The following is a 21,978-nucleotide window of genomic DNA, read 5'->3' as shown; positions in this document are numbered from 1 at the left end:
CCATATGGGAAATATATATGACTTTTATTATTAAGTTGCAAATAGTGTTTTAGTTTTTCCTTTCTTTAGAATTGACTTCATGGTCTGATTCTGTCTGGCAATTAAATTATAAATGCTTTTTTTTCATCTTAAATAGCTTTAAGAACATTACAAATATTCTATCAGGTGAAACAAAGATATTAGTTTTATAACTTCAGGGAAAGTCACAGCCTGTGGTTGACTGTCAGATTTGAAAATGACCTAACATTGACATTACAAAATAAGAAGAAATAGATTTTACAATTGTCTAACATTTATCTACCCCCCCCAACAAAAAAACCCAATTATTATAATTTGAATAAGAAAAGAGAAAGAAAACTGACATGTTTTGATCACGTACCATTTATCAGGCATTCTTTAATCTGTAAAATCTCACTTTATAACCAAGGAAAAGTATTCACATGATCTGAGTATTTTACCCAAGGTCACAGAGCCAATTAATGCTCTTAAGTGGATCTGCTATCTTTTCTGTTTTGATAACAACAAAAATTCCAGTTAGTTAAAAATATAAAATTTAAGTTTTTGAATAATTATAAAAATAACTTCAGCAAAATATACAGAGTACAAGTGCTCTGAAAAAGTGCTCCTTCTTTTTTTTCTCATTTTATTCTTATGAAATACAATCCTTTTTATGTCCATCAGATAATTAAAACATTGACCATCTTGAACTTCCTTCAGATATTAGCCAGCTGGCATGTTTTCCTAGCAAAACATTTTCTGATTTGACCACGAGCTCTCTGAATCAGTTGTTATTGGTTTGAATAATAGAATATGCTGTCATGGTGGGCACCTGATCATGAAAACTGATATCTGGAGTACATTTTTATTTGGATTTAAAATGTTTTTACAATCCCAGTATAAACACTGTTAATCCAGTCAAGACCTTTTCTCACAAGATCAAGAGTTTGTGTGGTTTAACTAGTTAGAGTCAACAAAATGAGAATGAATTGTACATTTACATTAGACAAAATTTTAATTTATTTTTAACATAAAGGATGTCATATCAAAATAGTTTTAGGAATTTTTGAGATAAAACAACTTAGTTTCCAAACTCTAAATAGCTGGATTTATTTAATTTAAATACCATTTGGAAATTTTATTGTGTAATTTTTGTGAGATTGCAAAGTAAAGTACATCATTTTTGATGCAATGCTGAGAAATTACAAATCTTTCTTACATCTGGGTTATGGATTCAAGGTTTGAGAGTTACTACTTCTTTGGGTTTTTCATTGAATTAGTTTCATGAAATATAATTTTTTAAAAGATTTTATTTATTTGACAGAGCACACATGTGTGTGCACACACAAGTGGGCAGGTTGGCAGGCAGAGGGAGAGGGAGAAGCAGTCTCCCTGCTTAGAGAGGGAGCCTGATGCGTGACTTGATCCCAGGGCCCTGGGATCATCACCTGAGCTGAAAACAGACACTTTAACTGACTGAGACACCAGGTGCCCCTATAATTAATTTTTATAATTTTGATGTAACAGGTCTCTCCAAGGGACAGTAAGGATAATTTTCTTAGTTGTCTCCATATCCGTGAGTAAAAAGTTAATTATTTAAAGGCAGTTTGGACATAATTGTCTTAAATTGAGATAGTTAACTAGAAAATGTGGCTGATTTTTATAAAAGAAATATAGATTTAAAAGGGTTGGATATGTAAAAAATAGTATATTATTTGGCTCTGTTTGATTCTTTTTATTATTCTTCATTGGCTGAAGATGATGTTACAATTTTGGTTCCAGTGAATTATAGTTTTATTAAAATATCCATCCATCTTTCAGTGCAAATGATGGAAAGATCTTGGTGTTATCAGAAACTACTAACATATTAAGGAAACGTAACTGTGGAAGAGAGCAACATAATACATTCCACTAAATCACATATGGGTACTTAAAAGTATTTGTTATTCATGCTGCATTGGAAGGGAGTAGCTAGAATTTTTTACTGAATTAGGGCTAGCATTTTTTGGAGGGCACCATTATTAATATTTGGGATATTAAGTGGGAGCAGAATGCAATCAATTAAAAAAAGCCTTCAATTCAGTATGTCTGCTGACTAATATATCATGTTGATATTGAAGAAGAGAAAAACAGAACAATTTCAACTCAGTAGGAACACCCAGCAACTTAGAGAAAGAAACCATGGCTTTTTAGTACTTGTTTATAGTTTAGTGTGTCCATGAGCAGAGAAGAATCTAAATTCTCTGACCCAAGGTCTTAGTACTGATATTTTGCTTTCCCTGGAACAGTAATGAAATAAAACATGGTTTTAAAAAATTTAATTTTTATGATCATGTTTTAAGGCTAACAGTTGGAAGTGTGTGGTATATGGTAATTCACTATGGCTTTGAAAATTTTAAATAAGAGATTAAATATACGTTGGCAGCAACCTCTTCAACCTCAGCACACACAGCAACTTTTTGCTAGACACATCTTCAAAGGTAAAGGAAACAAAGGCAAAAATGAACTCTTGGGACTTCATCAAGGTAAAAAAACTTCTGCACAGCAAAGGAAACAGTCAACAAAACTAAAAGGCAACCGACATGATAGGAGAAGATATTTGCAAATGTCTTATCCGACAAAGGGCTAGTATCCAACATCCAACATCTATAAAGAACGTATCAAGCTCAACACCCAAAAACAAATAATCCAGTCAAGAAATGTGCAGAAAACATGAACAGACATTTCTCCAAAGAAGACATACACAGATAATGGCCAACAGACATGAATAAATGCTCTACATCGCTTGGCATCAGGGAAATACAAATCGAAACCACAATGAGATACCACCTCACACCAGTCAGAATGACTAAAATTAACAAGACAGGAATCAACAAATGTTGGCGAGGATGTAAAGAAAGGGGAACCCTCTTACAGTGTTGGTGGGAATGCAAGCTGGTGCAGCCACTCTGGAAAACAGTATGGAGGTTCCTCAGAAAGTTAAACATAGAACTACCCTACGATCTAGCCATTGCACTACTAGATATTTACCCCAAAGATACAAATGTAGTGATCTGAAGGGGCACCTGCACCCCAAAGTTTATAGCAGGAATGTCCACAATAGCCAAACTGTGGAAAGAGCCCAGATGTCTATCAACAGATGAATGGATAAGGAGGATGTGATACACACACACACACACACACACACGCACACACACACACACACATACACACTAGAATATTACTCAGCCATCAGAAAGGATGCAATCTTGCCATTTGCAATGATGTGGATGGAACTGGAGAGTATTATGCTAATCAAAATAAGTCAGAAACACAATTATATGTTTTTTCTTGTATAGAAAACAATATATATCTTTCTATATAGAGTATAGAAAACATAGGATCATAAGGGAAGGGATGGAAAACTGAATGGGAAATCATCAGAGACGGAGACAAACCATTAAGAGACTCTTAATTATAGGAAACAAACTGAGGGTTGCTGGAGGGGACAGGGATGGGGCATGGGGTAACTGGGTGATGGGCATTAAGGGGGGCACGTGATGTGATGAGCACTGGGTGTTATGTGCAACTGGTAAATTGTTGAACACTGCATCTGAGACTAATGTACTATATGTTGGCTAATTGAATTTAAATGAAAATACATTAGAAGAGCTGAAAGGAACTAAATATTAACAGAATCAAATGTTTCACCAATCAGTGCTACTTAAGTACAGATCACTGTCCACACATTCCTCAACTGAGTAGAAGTTTAGTGAAGAATGACTATGTATTTGCTAATTTTGTCATGCACAAACTTGCCATAGTTATCTTTTATAAAACCATCAAAATCTTTTTCTTTTATATCTGGTTTTAAAATTATTCCATAACTCAACTTGGATGTTCTCTTCAATAAGAATTTAATGTAGCCTTTTCTATTGAATTTTTGAACAAAATTCAATGTGTACTCCCATCTCAATTATAAGTAATGAATATTCTGACATCCAACTTTATCTTTTTATTTTTGGCATTGTCTCTTTCAGCACAGTGGAGAATTTACCGTTTCTCTGAGCGATGTCTTATTGACCTGGAAATACTTCCTACATGAGAAATTGAACTTATCAGTTGAAAATATGGAAGTGATTGACCATTATGAGGACATTAAGAGGACTTATGATGATTTCTTAAAGAAGAGTAATATGCTAGATCTGATTGATGTTTATAACAAATGTATTTTGATTTCTAGTTGTGAAAATGCCAACATATCCCCTGTAAGTATTTTTTTTAAATTAGTAGTGATGATTTCTTAAAGAAGAGTAATATGCTAGATCTGATTGATGTTTATAAAAAATGTATTTTGATTTCTAGTTATGAAAATGCCAACCTATCCCCTGTAAGTATTTTTTTTAATTCTATCTTAAATGAAAATTTGGCTAGATTTATTTCTATTTTAAACTATGGTGTTAGCATTTATAGTACCTTGTTAATGCTTTTGCTTTTCAGATCATGTTAGAAATAGAAAATCTAACTGCCTGAAAGTTAGCTATTATGGTAAATTTTGCTGAAATTCTGTTATTATTTGGTTGAAACAGCTTCTTACTAGATCAAAAAATTTTAACAAAGAGATCAGTTCCAAATGTGTGATTTCTTTTTGAATTTGTGCCAAGGATTGCTTTTCTATTTTACTTTCTTGGTTTAATGTGCATCTGTTCTTTGGGCATATGTTGTATTCATTATTTCAATGACTCTTTGTATGGATTAAAAATACTATTTCACTGAGATGAGGTATCTTTTGTGATGATAGTATGATGCAATAAACATGAAGTTATATACTATTCCTTTTTTTTACATGTACACATATTCATTGTTTTATTTTTTTATTGAATATAAATTTTAAAACTAATGGGATGCCATCCTTTGCAGTTTGGTTTTATATACATTAGACTTGATATATTTGGATGTGTCTAGTTTGTTTTAAAGTATTGAAATGTATTTCTTTACCTTAACGTTTGCTGGGTACCATTAAAGTAGTAGTTAAATACTGGTAATATAAATAATTGTAGATATAATTAGAAGAAAATGTTGATTGTATTTTCTAAGATATTAAAATATTTGATAAATATTTCCATCTGATACTTGGAAATCATGTTTTGGCTCCTTGTAATAGAAACCTCCACAGTAACAGTGGTTTATGAAAATGGAACTTTATTTCATTCTTTTACAAAAGGAGTCTTAAGGTAAGCCTCTGGGGCTGATGTGATAGCTCTGTGGTTATCAGATACCGAGGATTTTTTTGTCATTCTGCTCTCCCATCTTAGTTTTTGACCTCTACCCTCAAGATCATTTGTGATCCAAGATACCTGTTGGAGCTTCAGATTCCTTATCAGCATTCCTAGTATCAGGAAGTAGCAAGGGAGCACAGCACTCTCCTTTCCTTTTAAAGAGACATAGCTCTTTTGCTTCCATGTCCTTGCCCAAACCTTAGTTACATGGCACACCAAGATGTTAGGGGAGATGGAAAATAAAGTTTTTTTTTTTTTTTCTGGGTAACATGCCAGAATAAAAACAAAATCTCTGTTACTGAGGAAGAAGGGGAGAGTGGATATTGGCAGGCAGTTTGCTGTCTTGGGCTCAATGGGCTATAATGGAACCCTTTGCCCTGTTATAACTTTCTTTCCTTTCTTTTCTCGTTCTTTCTTTCTTTTCTCTTTCTTTCTTTCTTTCTTTCTTTCTTTCTTTCTTTCTTTCTTTCTTCTTTCTTTCTCTCTCTCTCTCTCTCTCTCTCTCTTTCTTTCTTTCTTTCTTTCTTTCTGATTTTATTTATTTGAGAGAGCACGAGAGAGAGCATGGGGTGGGGAGGGGCAAGAGGGAGAAGGAGAAGCAGGCTCCCTGCTGAGTGAGTGAGGGGGTTCAATGCAGGACTCTACTCAGGGCTCCCTCCCAGAGCCCTGGGATCATGACCTGAGCCAAAGGCAGACGCTTACCCAACTGAGCCACCCAGGCCCCCCTTTTGTAACCTTCTAAGACACCCAAGCATACATACAATATGGTAATGATAAGTGTGAGGGAAAATATTTTTTTTCCATTTCTCCCTACCTTATTTTATTTGCTTGTAGAAATAATTTTTGACTACTTTTCACATAGTTATTTTAGAGAGGCTATTGTAGGAACAACAAAGACAATCTTCTGATAAAGCCAATGGGAGTAAAATCTGCCTGAGGTTTTTGGACACATTATTTTCATCTTATCCTTTGCTCCTAACACTTATCGTAAACCTCTTCATTTAAGTGAATCAACCATACTATGAGATATATAGATCTACATTGGAGGGAGTTCTGTGTCTCCAAATGTCAACATGTTCTGCAGAACATCAGGAGTGGAGTGGAAGCTGCTGAGATGATAGTATGTGAAGTTGACATTTTTCTGCACTCAAAATGGAAGATTTGATCTCTCATATTTGTTTGCTCCAGGGAAATTTCCAATGAAGAAAAAGTGAGCAGGAAGACAGATCCCTAGATTGATTTCCTCAAATATGCACTAAAATAACCCTAACTTATGCTAGAAGTGTCTTTAAAGAAAACAAACAAACAAACAAGGATTTATTTATTTATTTGAGACAGAGTGGGGAGGGGCAAAGAGAGAGAATCTTCAAGCAGATACCCTACTGAGCACCAAGTCTGATGCAGGGTTTGATCCCAAAACCCGTAAGACCTAGGTTGAAACCAAGAGTCAGATGCTTCACCAAATGAGCCACCCAGGTGCCCCTGAAAATGTCTTTAAAGGTACATATGCTTATGTATCTTCGTTTCTTATTTATTATAGCCTAAATAAGGCAGGAATTACGAGGAATTAAGATAAAGGTAAGACAAGGCTGTTCTGGTAGCATGATAACTTGAACAATGCCCCTTTCCCCTGTATTTCATACATATAATTCCTCTTTTGGGGAACAAGGATGCAGGGTCTGTGGACATCTGGGAGCTTATAAAACCTTGGATTCTAACTGGAGTCCAAGTAGAAGACAGTTGGTACAGTGTACAGTTTGCTTTCTCATGAATTGAACAACTATCTGAAATCCATTGGAGACTTGGGCTGAGGAGAAGAAATATTAGATCTTAAGAAGAGCTTAGCAGCCCTCAGAAATCTGGGAACTTCTGGGGAAGGTCAACAAATACCCTCTGTGAGTGTGCCAGGATTCTTTGACTCTCAGGAAGCCAAGAAGGAGCTGAATGGGTGAGCATACTATTGGTGATCCTTCAAAGACCACAAGAAGACCTAAGACTCTCCCTTGGCTTAAGTAGATGACTGGCATCCTGTTTATTTTTCCACTGATGCTTCATAAAGACTAGAGACAATTTCAATTTCTATTGCTTCTAAAATTGCTATCACTTCAGGTACCTCAACAGTCAAGGCTATAAGCCCCAAAGAGCCAATGAAGAAAAACAACAGCCACTTAAGGAATCCCAGCAGCTACAGAAAGATGAGTTACCTCAGAAACACATGTGCCCAACAGAATAGAGCTCTTAGTGGTGAATGACAACTTGAATCCATAAAAGTAAGAAATTCAAGGATACACCTAAACATAAGACTTTCTAGGTTTAAAAAAAAAGAAGAAAAAAGGAAAGTTTTCCCAACACAACAGATGAATTCAGATACAAATTCATATTCTGAAAGTCAAATAAATATTTAAAGCACAGAGAGAAAAGTATGAAGATGAAGAAATCATGAAGGAAAAGTTAAGAAACTTGGAGATTGGATTTAACATGACAAATGATAGGATTTCCAGAGGAGAAAAAGGAACAGATGCAGAAGAGGCCATGATTAAATAAAATATTTCTTGTAACCACATTTGTTATGATAAAATTTTCCTGAGTCTGTTAGTTTAGAGTCTTTACGAAGTTCCAGGGTATATTGAAGAGAAAAGACTCATACGTAGACATCCTGGTAAAATTCCCAAACTCTTAAGGATGAAGGTAAATATAAGTTTCCTGGTGGAAAGAACAAGCTATTTAAAAATAACAAAAATTAAATAGCATGTCCTGAAAGAAGAGGGCAGTGACCTAAGGATCTCATCTTCAACAAGATAATCACTTAGCTAAGTTGAAGGATTTGTGAGGATATGCAGAAATTTGAAGAATGTCATATTCATACTTCAAGTGAAGAATTTGTGTTTTCAAAGACCATAATAATTAAACAGATGACCTGGAGAGCAGATAACTAGGGGATGGTAGTGAGCAATGAAACTTGGAGTGTATGTGTGTCAAGTTAAAATGATACAGAAATATGTACGCTAAAATGGAAGGCTTATGCTAAGGGAGATTCTGATACTGGTTTAAAGCTCATTGGATTTAGCTCATGACCTGAGTAGTTTATTGGGGAGGTGGGAGCCAGGAAGTAGGAGGCATTATCACTTTTAAATAATGATAGAAATGGATCTGATGTGAGTATAGGAACGTGAGGTAACCATTAATGGAATGGAGAAATATAGTTAATATGAGGATAAAAAGGTATATCAGTAAAATTAATGTATCACAAAAAAAAAAACCATTGTGATTTTTGTGCTTACCTCAAAAAGCTTTATGCTTTATTATCTAGAATCCTTGTCAAATTTTTAGATTTAGGAACTCCTTTGCACTCTTAAAAATTACTTAGGACTACAAGGAGATTTTGTATGAGTCATGTCTGTTACTAAAGATTAAAATTGAGATACATTTAAAGTAACAGTTATTAAAATATTGATAACAAACCTATTACATGTTAATATGAATAGTATTTTATGAATAAGTTTCCAAGAATAAATTGTGAGGCTAGTAACCCTGTTTTACATTTTTAGAAATATCTTTAATGTCATGTATGATGGAAAATAGCAGGATTCTCATGTCTGCTTCTGTTTGGTATGTTGTTTTGACTGATATATCAAGAAAATTCAGATTCACATTGGTACGTAGTTGGAAAAGGGAGAACCTCCTGGGTCCCCTGAATGGGTCTTAGGAACCTCAGGAGTCCTTGAACCATATTCAGTGAACTGATCTAGAATATTGTACTTTACATGTCATTAAACATGAAAATAGTTTTAAACCAGAGGGTAATACTATCCCATTTAAAAAAAATAACATTGTGTTTATGGAAGAATAAATCTTTGCTTTTAACATCTGTTCTGAAAACAACCACAAGTGTGAGGACTACCTGTGTTCAAAATTTGTTAAATAGTAAATTCTTTTTGAAAAAGAGACATACCAAGAAGCAGACTCTTAACTATGGAGGACAAACTACGAGAGCGGCAGGGGATAGGGAGAAACAGGTGATGAGGATTAAGGAGTGTACATCTTGTGATGAGCATGGGGTGATGTATGGAAGTGTTGAATTGCTAGATTGTACACCTGACACTAATGTAATACTATATGTTAACTATACTGGGATTATAATAAACATTTTTTTAAAAAAACAGTGATTGTCAGACACACCTTCCCAAAGGATTTTTCTGTTGAAAGATAATGACTGTGAATTATTTCATAACATCAGTTTTTTAAATATTGAAAAGTTGCACTGTAACGTCATTGGTGGTCATTAAATGTTTCTGGCTAGTATTTAGAAAATAGGTATCTAAGTTGTCCTTTGTTTTTATTTTCTTTTTTAAAGATTTTATTTATTTATTTATTTATTTATTTATTTATTTATTTATTTTATTTGAGAGAGAGAGAGAGAGAGAGAGAGAGAGAGAGCATGAGCAGGGAGAGTGGTAGAGGGAGAGGGAGAAGCAGGCTTCACACTGAACAGGGAGCCTGACAGGGCTTGGTCCCAGGAGCCCAGGATCATGACCTAAGTTGAGGGCAGATGCTTAACCGACTGAGCCACCCAGGCGCCCCCTAAGTTGTCCTTTGTAACAAAGGAGTAGAAGTCAAAACTTATTTTAAAAGAAGTAAATTCTTTTTTTAGTGAACTTGAATTTTGAGATTCAACCTATGAACAACAAAATCCTAGTCTTTCTAGTTCTTTTCTTTTTATGATTAGCTCTGAGTTCCAGCTCATCATATTAGAAGAATAGTGGCAAATGCTATTGCCTTTTAAGAAGTATATATTGGTGAATTGTTTTCATTATAATTTTGCAATCGCTGAGAGGATAATGGGTTTGCAATGTCATTAGGCGTTGTTAATTCTGTTCGTAGGTTCCCTCCAGGTTTGCTCATTAGGAATGGGGTATGCGAATACCTATGTGACCTTAGAGCCCTTAGAATAAATAATGTGGAGATGTTCAGTGCTGTGCCAGGGTGAAGGCAAATATCTCTTTATAATTATTTTTTATGGAAATTCTTATTTTGCTTGAAATATGCTGTTAGGACACTAGGTTTATTTATATATAAGTCCAAGATGAAGCATTTATTATGTGCCTTAGGTAAGCCCTTTGTCTTTAATTTTCTTCTATAAAGATAAAAGGCTTAGATTAAATTTCCATGGTTATCTTTTAACTCTCAACTTGTAAACTCTTTGAGTATGGCCATTGGAAACGGCAGCATTTTGTTAGAAAGTTTAATTCCATGTACACTTACTGTCAACAAAGATCGGGTAATAAAACCGTACACGGGATGACACCATGTAGAGCTTGGTGTGAAATAGTACTTATAGTTGGCATAGCACTGTATTATTAGTAACCTTCTATGTTTTCTACAGAGTCAACTACGGGATTTTCTGTCTGGGAGACAGTATGAAGTAGCTGATGAAACTGATCTTTATGTACCAACATCACCAGTGAGTAAACACAACCAGGACAATGAAAAGGTACTGATAAATTATGAGTAAATTAAAGTAGGGTATGATCCTCTTCAAATCACTATAATTTGATTGTACATTACAGTTATTTTGTTAATTTTTAAAAGTTTTTGTTTAAATAAAACTGTATTTGCAAAGAATAATACATTAGAGACTGGTAAGAGCCTAATAGTTTGTTCCTGGTTTTGGGCCAAGGTAATAGGCACTGTGTAAAAATAGTTATCACTCTTCCTTTTTTTTTTTTTTTTTTAAAGATTTTATTTATTTGAGAGAGAATATGAGAGAGATCACAAGCAGCATGGAGGGGTAGAGGAAAAGAAAGGCAGACTCCCCGCTGAACAAGGGGGCCTGATCCAGGGCCCAATCCCAAGACCTGGGATCATGACCTGAGCCGAAGGCAGATGCTTAACCAACTGGGCCACCCAGGCGCCCAGGTATCACTCTTAAGTCTCTGAAAAGTAGTTGGAAGGTCTAGGTTGCCAGAGTTCTTTGAATCTTTGTATTTGGTAAAGTCACTTATGGTTTTAAATGAATGATTCTTGGGAGGATATGTACAATTGAAAAATCTGTTCTGTCCCCTTTATAGTAGATAACTTATTCATCACAAATTGTGATAATAGAGTTTGTTGTGCAAACGAACCATAGAAAACGAACCACAGGTTTGGTCTAATATACTTTACCTTCAGTTAAATACTATGCTAGATACCTAATTAAATATAGTAACCCCTCTCATAACCATGAGAGTTATGTTTATAGAAGTTTCTATGGTAAATAAAATCATTATTGATAAGATAAAAAATAAGGATGTTGAAAGAAGTAGTAAAATTACATTCAACATATCAAAATCCATCCTCTTCATTCAATTTGATGAATTATCTTCTTCATTGTTTTAGGAACTGTTGCTAAGGCAGATTCTCCCATAAGTCCTGTGCCAAACAGATAACACTTTAAAAAAAATTTGTTTGTCACTGGCCTCAAATAAATATCTGTGCATTTACTTCCTAGACTTACTAATGTGCTTGAACATCTGCATCTAATATTTTTTCTGCTGTATTTGAAAGTTAAGTTTCTGACATCATGACACTTAATGCCTAAAGTCCTTCAGCATATCATTTCCTGAGAATAAAAGCATAATCATAATATTAACATATATAAGAAAACTTAAGTATTCTCTAATATCATTTACTGTCTACCCTATTCAGATTTCTCCATTTGTCCCTCAAATGGTTTTATATTTCTTTAGACTCTTAATCTAGAAGTATTCCCCTCCATCTTTTTCTCTTATTTATCTGTTTAATTTCTCCTGGTATTATTTATCTTGTTCCTGTATTTCCGGTAAACTGGAATTTTTTTTTATTTTTTTTTATTTTTTATTTTTTTTAAACTGGAATTTTTATTCAAAAGCTTGCTTGGGGGCACCTGGGTGGCTTAGTGGTTGAGCGACTGTCTATCTTTGGCTCAGGGCATGATCCCAGGGTCCTGGGATCGAGTCCCACATCGGGCTGCCTGTGGGGAGCCTGCTTCTCCCTCTGCCTATGTCTCTGCCTCTCTCTCTGTGTCTCTCATGAATAAATAAATAAAATCTTTAAAAAACACACACACACACACAAAAGCTTGCTTAGATTGAGGTTTAATGTTCGTAACATTGTGGTGGAGACACAAACTCAAGTTGTCCCAAATTGGCAGATATCTAGGATATAGATGTCATTTTCCCTTTGCTATGAGTAGAGATCTGTGGGGTGACACTGTGTAAATATCCTGTCCCCCAGCAACCTTTCACCTACTGGTTTTACACATGTGTTCATGATCGTTTTCTGAATCAATTATTTCTTTACTGTTTGCAGAATGGTGAGTTTCTAACTTTGTCCTATCTTTATTTTAATTTGCTGCCATTTCTCAGTAAAGCAGAGCTTGATAAGATAAAGCTATTTAGGGAAAGAGTTCCCAAAAATGGCAGAGTCACAACCTAATTCTCTTTCATTATCAGTTTAGCAGTTGGTATAATATTTATAAGATGGAATGCAAATTAGATTTTTTCCTATTTATCTTCTTTATTATGTGTGTATTTATTACCACGGAATGATGAATTTTTATTTATTCAGTTTTAAAATTAATTATACTTATTAATCTTTGATGCTAAAATGGAGGGATTCCCTTCAAGCTGGCTTCTGTGTCTTTTTTACATCTCCTATTAGACTTCTGAGCACTTCCCTTTTTTCTGGTACAAGAGAATATTTCAAGCCCATTTTTTTTTTAGAGATTTTATTTATTTATTCATGAGAGAGAGAGAGAGGCAGAGACACAGGCAGAGGAAGAGGCAGGCTCCATGCAGGGAGCCCGAAGTGGGACTTGATCCCGGGTCTCCAGGATCACGCCCTGGTCAAGCCCATCTTTGAATGTTTTCTGCCCAGATATGATTCTTTTAGTGATTTTAACTATTTTCTCTTGCTTGAAATTAATTTTTCATTTACATTGTTTCCTTCCTCTTTTCCTTCTTTCCTCCTCCTACTGATAAAATGTTCACCAAATGCCTGGTCTTTCCTCATTGGTACTTGAGTACATTCATTTACCCCCAGAGTAGATCACTTGCAAATCTCCTCTATGATTTATCTTATAGGATCTACAAGGAGGAAATAATAATTGTTATTGTGCCTTTTAATTAAGAGAAATAAACTGATTTGTACATATATAAAGTACCTAAGCATTTATAACTTTGGCTTACAGGTATAAAATGTTGAAGGGACATCCATGAGAAAAGAGTATAGCATATAGAAACTAATGCATCTGCACTGCAGGCATATAGTTTTCTCATTTAAAAAAAAACAGTGATAGTTTCATTGTGTGAATCCTCCACTTTTCTCTTGCCTTCCTAGGTTGTTTTCTGAGTATTTTGTCTACTAGTTAGCTGATAGATTAGGTTTTATGCGGACTTTTACAGTAGCAGCTATCCTCTCAACTATTCTTCTGTTATTTGCAGACTTCTAATATTTTCTTTTTGCAAAGTATTTTTGGAAGGCAATATATTTCTATTAAAATTCCAAAGTGACTTTTTGGGCTGAAGTCTTATATAGATATATTTTGATCACAAAATGTACCTTACTAATGCCACACCAGAGTCATCAAGTAGATGAATGGCATGAATTTGAGAAATGATACTTTTGTTTCCTTATTTTATTTTTCCTAAGGTTCTAAACTGCTTTAGAAATTCTGAAGTAAAGAGGGGGAAAATGGAGTAAAGGCCCAAAAAGAAAATCATCAGTTACATAAAAAATTCTATCAATATATTAGTGCTAGTGCAACTTTTTTTTTGTCATTATATGTAAGAATTTGTGCGTTGACAAAGAAAGTAAAAAATACCTGTAGAAATTGTTAATCTCAATCTAGAAAAATGGACTTTGTTCAAATTGTGATTGAATATCTGCATTTCAGTAATAATTAAGGATAAGAAAAGAAACTTGGAATTGCCAGAAAGCTTAAATAAAATTGTTCAACTTCTAAACAAACATTGCAAATACTTTGTGGTATGGATTGAATCAGTTTATTAAATAAACAGAACATTATCTTTATTTTTGGTATCTTGGTGAAAGCTTCAATCTTGTGGATTTTTTCAATTTAGGCCCTTGCTTCTGGACATCATAACTGTATTTATGTGGAGTGCTTTTCCAGAGAGCCTCTTTAAAACACACTTGCAAATACAAGAGCAGGGAAACCATAACTGCCATGTTATATGACCATAATGATAGGGATAGATTTCCAATTGCAGCCATGAGTTAAAAGAAACACTTTTGTTTCTTGGAGTGAGGACTCCAAGATGTTTTTCCCTGATGTTTGTCTAGTGTCATAGATTAGAAGGGCAGAATTGGTTAGCCCTTAAAGAGCAAGTTGTAGATGTGGAGGTTTAAGCCCCAGTTTGTACCCAGTAAGGATCAGATACATACATTTTGGTAATTCTCATTTTTGGACATCAGAAGCACAGTGAAACAGGGATTGAATGAAATTAAAAGTAGAAAGAGTAAAAAAGTTTGATTGCAGTGTGAATATCACATTTTCTCTGCTTTGATTTTTCACAAAATACGTTACTCTTGAAATGTGAAGGGATAAGATAAAGAGATTCATATGTTTCAGACTGTTGCACTGTGAGGTTAAAATGGAAACTTTTGTATTAGAGATTCACATGAAATATTATAATTTACACTGAAAGTAAAGAATGCTTGAAATATAAGCAGAAAACTATGTTATGACTTAAGTTATAAAATTTTAGGATGGATCCTAAAGATTTTAATTTAGTTGTACCTTGGAGCAATTTTCTTTTTAAGGCAATGTAATATAAATATGTGAGTGCTTAACTTGATCCCAAGTAATTTTTTATAAATGGTTTTCATTTTGAAATATCTAAAATGGCCAAATACGTGTATTAAGTTTTTTTCATTTATCATTGAACACAAATTAATTGAGAACCTAATAACAAAATGAATTGATTACCTACTAAAGTGTCAGTCATTCTTTTAGGCTGTAACAATACACTAGTTGCTCTCCTGGAACTCATGAAGTAGTAGAAAGATTAAGAAAATACACAGCATTGGAAAGATCTATGCAGGGAATTACAATTGATATGCATCGAGATGATAAGATTATAAGAAAGGGAGTACATGAATTCTACACTGGGATATCATGGGGCCTCTCTGCAAAGATAACATTTGTCCTATATGTTTAATATTCAAGAAAAAAAATTTTTTCGTAGGGCTAAAAGTAAAGCTTTTTTTGAAAAAAATCAATTTTGCCTAAATTTTGAGTCCATATTTAAGGTAACCTTTTCCTGTCCAGTAAAGTTTTTTTAAATTGATCCTGATTGCCTCTCATGTTTCAAGACTTGTTTTTCATAAGAAATTTAAATAACTGAAAAGCATGTTACCTTTAAAAGTGCTTTTAATGCATGTGTGAACTTGAGACCTCCTTAATAATTGTTTCAGAGACTTCCTAATAATTTGTAATTTCTTTTGATTTGTAATTTTTTTGCTATCTTTTAAAGCTCTCTTTTATGCTTCCTAATTTAAAATTGATTAAACAGAGTATGAAAAAAATTTAGGAAAATATTTTCTTAGTTTACAGATGATAAATTATGGAGTCTTTAGCTAAGTTGTCAGTCACTGAAGGACTTAATGAATTTCATGTTTTGAGAAGGAATTGAGTATAGAATTTGTGGAGTCCATCTTTCTAAGGGAATAGGCAAGGAGAGGATTTCAGGTAAATATGTGGGAACGACATTTAAGAATTAGATACAAACAAGATTCCAGAACAAGAAGATGGAGTGGAAGGAGTTGAGAAGGTGAGGAGAATTCCATAAAAATAATTTAATTTTGATGAAATCCAATTTGTCAGTTTTTTCCTATTGTCAATTGTGCTTTTGGTGTCATGTGTAATAATTCTACCTAATTCCAAGTCATAAAGATTTTTTTCTTAGGTTTTCTTCTTAAGTTTTACAGTTTTATACTGTACATTTATACCTATGATCTGCTTTGAGTTAATGTTTATAAAAAGTGTGAGGTTGGGGTGCCTGGTTGGCTCAGTTAGTTAAGCATCTGACTTTGGCTCTGGTCATGATCCCAGGGTCCTGGGGTGGAGCCCTACATTGAGCTCCTTGCTTAGCGGAGAACCTGCTTCTCTCCCTCCCTCTGTTCCTCCCCCTGCTTTTGTGCTCTCTCTCTTTCTCTCTCTCTCTCAACCCCCCTCAAATAAATAAGTAAAATCTTAAAAAAAAAATGTGAGATTTAGGTGTGTTTCATTTGTTTTGCATATGGCTGACCAATTGCTCCCACACAACTATTGAGAAGTTGTCCTTCCTCTGTTGTTTCTTTTGCACCTATGTCAAAAATCAAATGGCCATATCTGCGTTAGATCTTTGTGAACTTTGTTTCATTGATTTGAATGTCCCTTCATAAATACTATATTATCGTGATTATTGTAATTTAAGATAATTTTTCAACATATTTAATATGTTGCTCCAATGTCTTCTGGCTTACTTTTTGATGGTCTGTTAACCTTGTCATTGTTCCCATTATGTAATGTGTCATTTTGTTCTGGTTCTGGTTCTTTTGTTGTCAAGATTTTTTCTCATCTTTGACTGTCAGAGTTTAATTATACCACAGGAATGTTATTCTTTGTATTTTTCCTACTTGAATAGCTTCTTAGATCTATAAATTAATGTTTTCTACCAAATTTGGGTTGCTTTTGGCCATAATTTAATGAAATATTTTTTTCTGCTTCTGCAGGGATTCTAAGTACATGCCCCACAGAGCTCTATGGCTTTATTTTATTTTTTTTTCTTCTTTTGTTTTTCTGCTTTGGTGATTTCTATTTATATATTTGTAAGGTCACTGATAGTTTTCTTCCACCTTCTCCAAGTTGTTGTTGAGCTCACCTAGCAAATTTTGTTTTGGTCATTGTACTTTTCATTTTTAGAATTTACTTTCTTTATAGTGTTCACTTTGCTGTTGTCATTTCCACTGTTAATTCATTGATAATATTTTCTTAATTCATTGAACGTATTTTGTTTGGGTTCTTTGAATATATTTGTACCAGCCACCTCAGTGTTTTGCTGCTAATTCTAACATCTAAGTCCATTTGATGTTAATTTTTATTGACTGCTTTTTATCCTAAGAAAGGGTCACACTTTCCTTTTATTAAATTGTCCAGTAATTTTTAGATGAAAACTAAACATTACAGATAATATTTTATAGTGATTCTGGGTTTTGTCATGTTCTTCTGAGGACAACTGAGTTTTTATTCTAGTAGGTAGTTTTCTTGCCTGGATTTCAACTTCATATTTTGTCGCCTCGGTATGTAGCTTTTTGGATATCTATTCTTACAGTTTCTCTTTGCTGTTTTTTGTTTTGTTTTTTGGGTTTTTTTTAGGTTAGCTTTTGTAAATCTTTCTTTTGCCTGCCAAATATGACAGTCAGCCAAGGATTTGGGAAAGTATGGAGCTCATTGTTTCCATGGATTCCTTTTTTCTAGGGATTTTCCTGAATTTTCCAGTTGTTCCGACAAGTTTTGGCTCTGTACACCTAAAACTTCAAGCCTGTCCAGCTTTAGCTTTCTGAAACTTCAGCTACACGCAGTTGTGGAATGTGCTCAGTTTAGCAAACTTTCCAACTCATAGTTCTGGTTCCTCATGGCTAAATCTTTCTTAAATATATTTCTTTTTGGTTTTTGCCTGTATTTTTGATGGGCCCTCAGGAGTCTCCTCCATGCTTGTGTAGTTTCACTGTTAGCTAGGGATTTGGGCTCTTTATACTCTCAATTATTTCCAAGATTTTTCCCTTTAAATTTCTAGCGGCTTTCCCAGCCCTGGATTCTGAGGGCACCTTTATAGTAACTTTTATCTGCGCAGCCATAGTCATGAAAATTGGGCCAGTAAACAACAAACTTCATTCATTACCATACCACCTTCCTTGCCTTTTTTTTTTTTTAAAGTAGGTTCCATGCTCAGTTTGGAGTCCAAAGTGAGGCTTGAACTCATGACCCTGAGATTAAGACCTGAACTGAGATCAAGAGTTGGATACTCAACTGACTGAGCCACCCATGTACCCTTGATTTATTCCCTTCTTATTGCAGTCCTGTTAAAGTTAGATATTCCTCCAGTTTCTGTTTACCTTCTAGATACTTTCCAGTACCTTTAAATAATATTTAAAATTTCTTACTTACTCTTTTATGTTTATTATCTGTGAGGTTTATGCGATCGCTCACTTCTCCACTATTACAGGAAGTTTAGGGCCTTTTTTATTTAATATTTTATTTATTCATGAGAGACACAGAGAGAGAGGCAGAGACATAGACAGAAGGTGAAGCAGGCTCCCTGCGGGGAGCCCAATATGGGACTCCATCCCCAGATCCCGGGATCACGACCTGAGCTGAGGGCAGACGCTCAACTGCTGAGCCTCCAAGGCGTCCCTTAGGGCCTTGAATAACCACAAATTTGTTATTCTTAATGCTTCTTGTTGCAGTTCTTTTAAAATTAAATTCTTCTCTAGCGTGGGTCTGCTTTTTGTGTGCTTTCCCGGGTCTTTATGTTTTTTGTTTTTAAAATTTTACCTAATAGTTTATAGTTACCTGTGGGAGTTAACAGGTACTTTCCCAGTACTAGAAGTTGCAAGGCCTAAAATAGGTGTAAGTAGATAATTTTTTTTTTTTTAGATTTTATTTATTCAGGAGAGACACAGAGAGAAAGAGAGGCAGAGACAGAAGCAGGCTCAGTGCAGGAGGCCTGATGTGGGACTTGATCCCAGGACCCCAGGATCACGCCCTGAGGAGAAGGCAGATGCTCAACTGCTGATCCTCCAAGGCGTCCCTGTAAGTAGATAATTTTAAGAACAAGATCATTGAATGCCCTAGTTTATAAACTGCTTGACTTGACTATAAAAGACAAGTACAGTATATTTGAAAGAACTGATGCCTAGGATGCCTGGGTGGCTCAGTGGTTGAGCATCTGCCTTTGGCTCAGGGTGTGATCCCAGGATCCTGGGATTGAGTCCCACATGGAGCTCCCTGCAGGGAGCCTGCTTCTCCCTCTGCCTGTGTCTCTGCCTCTCTCTGTGTGTCTCTCGTGAAAAAATAAATAAAATATTTTTTTTTAAAAAAAGAAGAAACAACGGATGCCCATATTAAATTCTCACAAATATTATTTATCTTGTGCTTGAAGAGTCTGTAACTCTGTTTTAGTAGTTAATGTCAACATCAACTACTTGTTATTATTTTCTTAACATTTGCTTGAATCTCTTCATTGTAATACGTACTTGGTTATTTGGTATTGTCAAAGTCAGTATCTAATAATTCTCCCCAAATTTAACTATTTAACTTCAGCCCTTATATCTAGCCCTTATATCTAGCCCTGTATAGGTACAGGACCAAATAATGCCAGTTGGCTCGTTCCCTAAGCTTTAGGGGGCTTCATTATTCCTTGTTATTTAGTGACAAATATGTGCAAGGCAATGAGATCCAGCCTCATCAGAAATGCAGACCTTGGACTTTATCCTTTATAACATTTTCTAAGAGGTGTTTTTCAACAATTATGATAATTATTTGCTCATTGATACTTACTAGCACACTGGTTTCATGAGCAAGGATATATTAATTGTCCAACTCAAACTTTTGTTGTATGGCAGTTTTCTTTTCCCAAAGAATTGAGTGAGATATTGTTATTGAATGGTCATACTATTTTTATTGCATAGAAAAAAGATTATTGACTTAAAATAACTTCAATAGAGAAAATAATATTTTGTTGTACAGGTGCAGTTATTAGCAAGAAAAATTATCTACTCATATTTAAATCTGCTGGTGAATTTGAAGAATGACCTGGCTCTGGCTCATATTCTCAATATTCCTGATAGAGGACTTGGAAGAGAAGCCTTCACTGATTTGAAACATGCTGCTCAAGAGAAAAAGATGTCTATCTTTTTGGTATGGACATGTTAAATTTTCAGGATGTTTTAAATTAAAGATTCTTATGACAGTAGATACAAGTACCTTCATATAGAATTCTTTTTTTTAAATAATAAATTTATTTTTTATTGCTGTTCAATTTACCAACATACAGAATAACACCCAGTGCTCATCCCGTCAAGTGCCCCCCTCAGTGCCCATCACCCAGTCACCCCCACCCCCTGCCCTCCTCCCCTTCCACCACCCCTAGTTCGTTTCCCAGAGTTAGGAGTCTTCCATGTTCTGTCTCCCTTTCTGATATTTCCTACCCATTTCTTCTCCCTTCCCTTCTATTCCCTTTCACTATTATTTATATTCCCCAAATGAATGAGACCATATAATGTTTGTCCTTCTCCGATTGACTTATTTTACTCAGTATAATACCCTCCAGTTCCATCCACGTCGAAGCAAATGGTGGGTATTTGTCGTTTCTAATGGCTGAGGAATATTCCATTGTATACATAAACCACATCTTCTTTATCCCTTCATCTTTCGATAGGCACCGAGGCTCCTTCCACAGTTTGGCTATTGTGGACATTGCTGCTAGAATCATCGGGGTGCAGGTGTCCCGACGTTTCATTGCATCTGTATCTTTGGGGTAAATCCCCAGCAGTGCAATTGCTGGGTCGTAGGGCAGGTCTATTTTTAACTCTTTGAGGAACCTCCACACAGTTTTCCAGAGTGGCTGCACCAGTTCACATTCCCACCAACAGTGTAAGAGGGTTCCCTTTTCTCCACATCCTCTCCAACATTTGTTTCCTGCCTTGTTAATTTTCCCCATTCTCACTGGTGTGAGGTGGTATCTCATTGTGGTTTTGATTTGTATTTCCCTGATGGCAAGTGATGCAGAGCATTTTCTCATATGCTTGTTGGCCATGTCTATGTCTTCCTCTGTGAGATTTCTGTTCATGTCTTTTGCCCATTGCATGATTGGATTGTTTGTTTCTTTGGTGTTGAGTTTAATAAGTTCTTTATAGATCTTAGAAACTAGCCCTTTATCTGATAGGTCATTTGCAAATATCTTCTCCCATTCTGTAGGTTGTCTTTTAGTTTTGTTGACTGTATCCTTTGCTGTGCAAAAGCTTCTTATCTTGATGAAGTCCCAATAGTTCATTTTTGCTTTTGTTTCTCTTGCCTTCAGGGATGTATCTTGCAAGAAGTTACTGTGGCCGAGTTCAAAAAGGGTGTTGCCTGTGTTCTCCTCTAGGATTTTGATGGAATCTTATCTCACATTTAGATCTTTCATCCATTTTGAGTTTATCTTTGTGTATGGTGCAAGAGAGTGGTCTAGAATTCTTTTAACTATGATAAAACAACTTTTAGATTGTGAATAGCTGTTTTTCCTTTGTATTTGAAAATCTATGGTATTTTTACTTATTACCATATTATTCAATTTGACAGGTGAGAATTTCTCTGAAGCAGTATTTTCCTACATGTGTTCTACAGAGTTGTATCTCTGTTAAATTCTCCTTTAATAAATATTTCCAAAGACAAAAGTCCCTGTTAAATGCTCCTTGAATAAATGTTTATTGGATATATGTAATGCATGTTTGTATATCAAAAGCTCTGGATCTGCTTAAATTAACCTTGTTACTTAATCTTTTGTTTCCTGAGTTATTTAACCATGGAACTTTCTTCTAAATTACTGAAATTTTATGGAATTTGTTTTAAGATACACTTTAGAACATATCATCTTTAATGGAGATGCTCTTAAGTGTAGCCACCATATATGTATTGTTATTTTTGTAAAGGCAGGGCCTTTTG

At 34.8% G+C, this 21,978-nt stretch overlaps 1 protein-coding gene across 5 annotated transcripts in view; it reads left to right on the top strand.

Moving 5' to 3' along the window:
• The window catches only part of PARPBP (PARP1 binding protein), a 64,464-nt gene that overhangs the window by 13,174 nt on the left and 29,312 nt on the right, over positions 1-21,978 (top strand). For 3 of the 5 annotated variants that reach the window (XM_055336462.1, XM_055336464.1, XM_055336465.1), the window contains exons 3-5: positions 4,017-4,244; positions 10,639-10,746; positions 20,023-20,193. In XM_055336462.1, coding sequence (XP_055192437.1) covers positions 4,017-4,244; positions 10,639-10,746; positions 20,023-20,193 — 507 coding nt within the window. The remainder of the gene's footprint in view (positions 1-4,016; positions 4,245-10,638; positions 10,747-20,022; positions 20,194-21,978) is intronic. The other 2 variants (XM_055336463.1, XM_055336466.1) reach the window with 1 other exon arrangement.

The sequence above is a fragment of the Nyctereutes procyonoides genome, unplaced genomic scaffold (genome assembly GCF_905146905.1).
Source record: "Nyctereutes procyonoides isolate TBG_1078 unplaced genomic scaffold, NYPRO_anot_genome, whole genome shotgun sequence".
NCBI lineage: Eukaryota > Metazoa > Chordata > Mammalia > Carnivora > Canidae > Nyctereutes > Nyctereutes procyonoides.
Note: the sequence above shows the minus strand (reverse complement) of the source record. Positions and strands in the feature narration are given on the sequence as shown.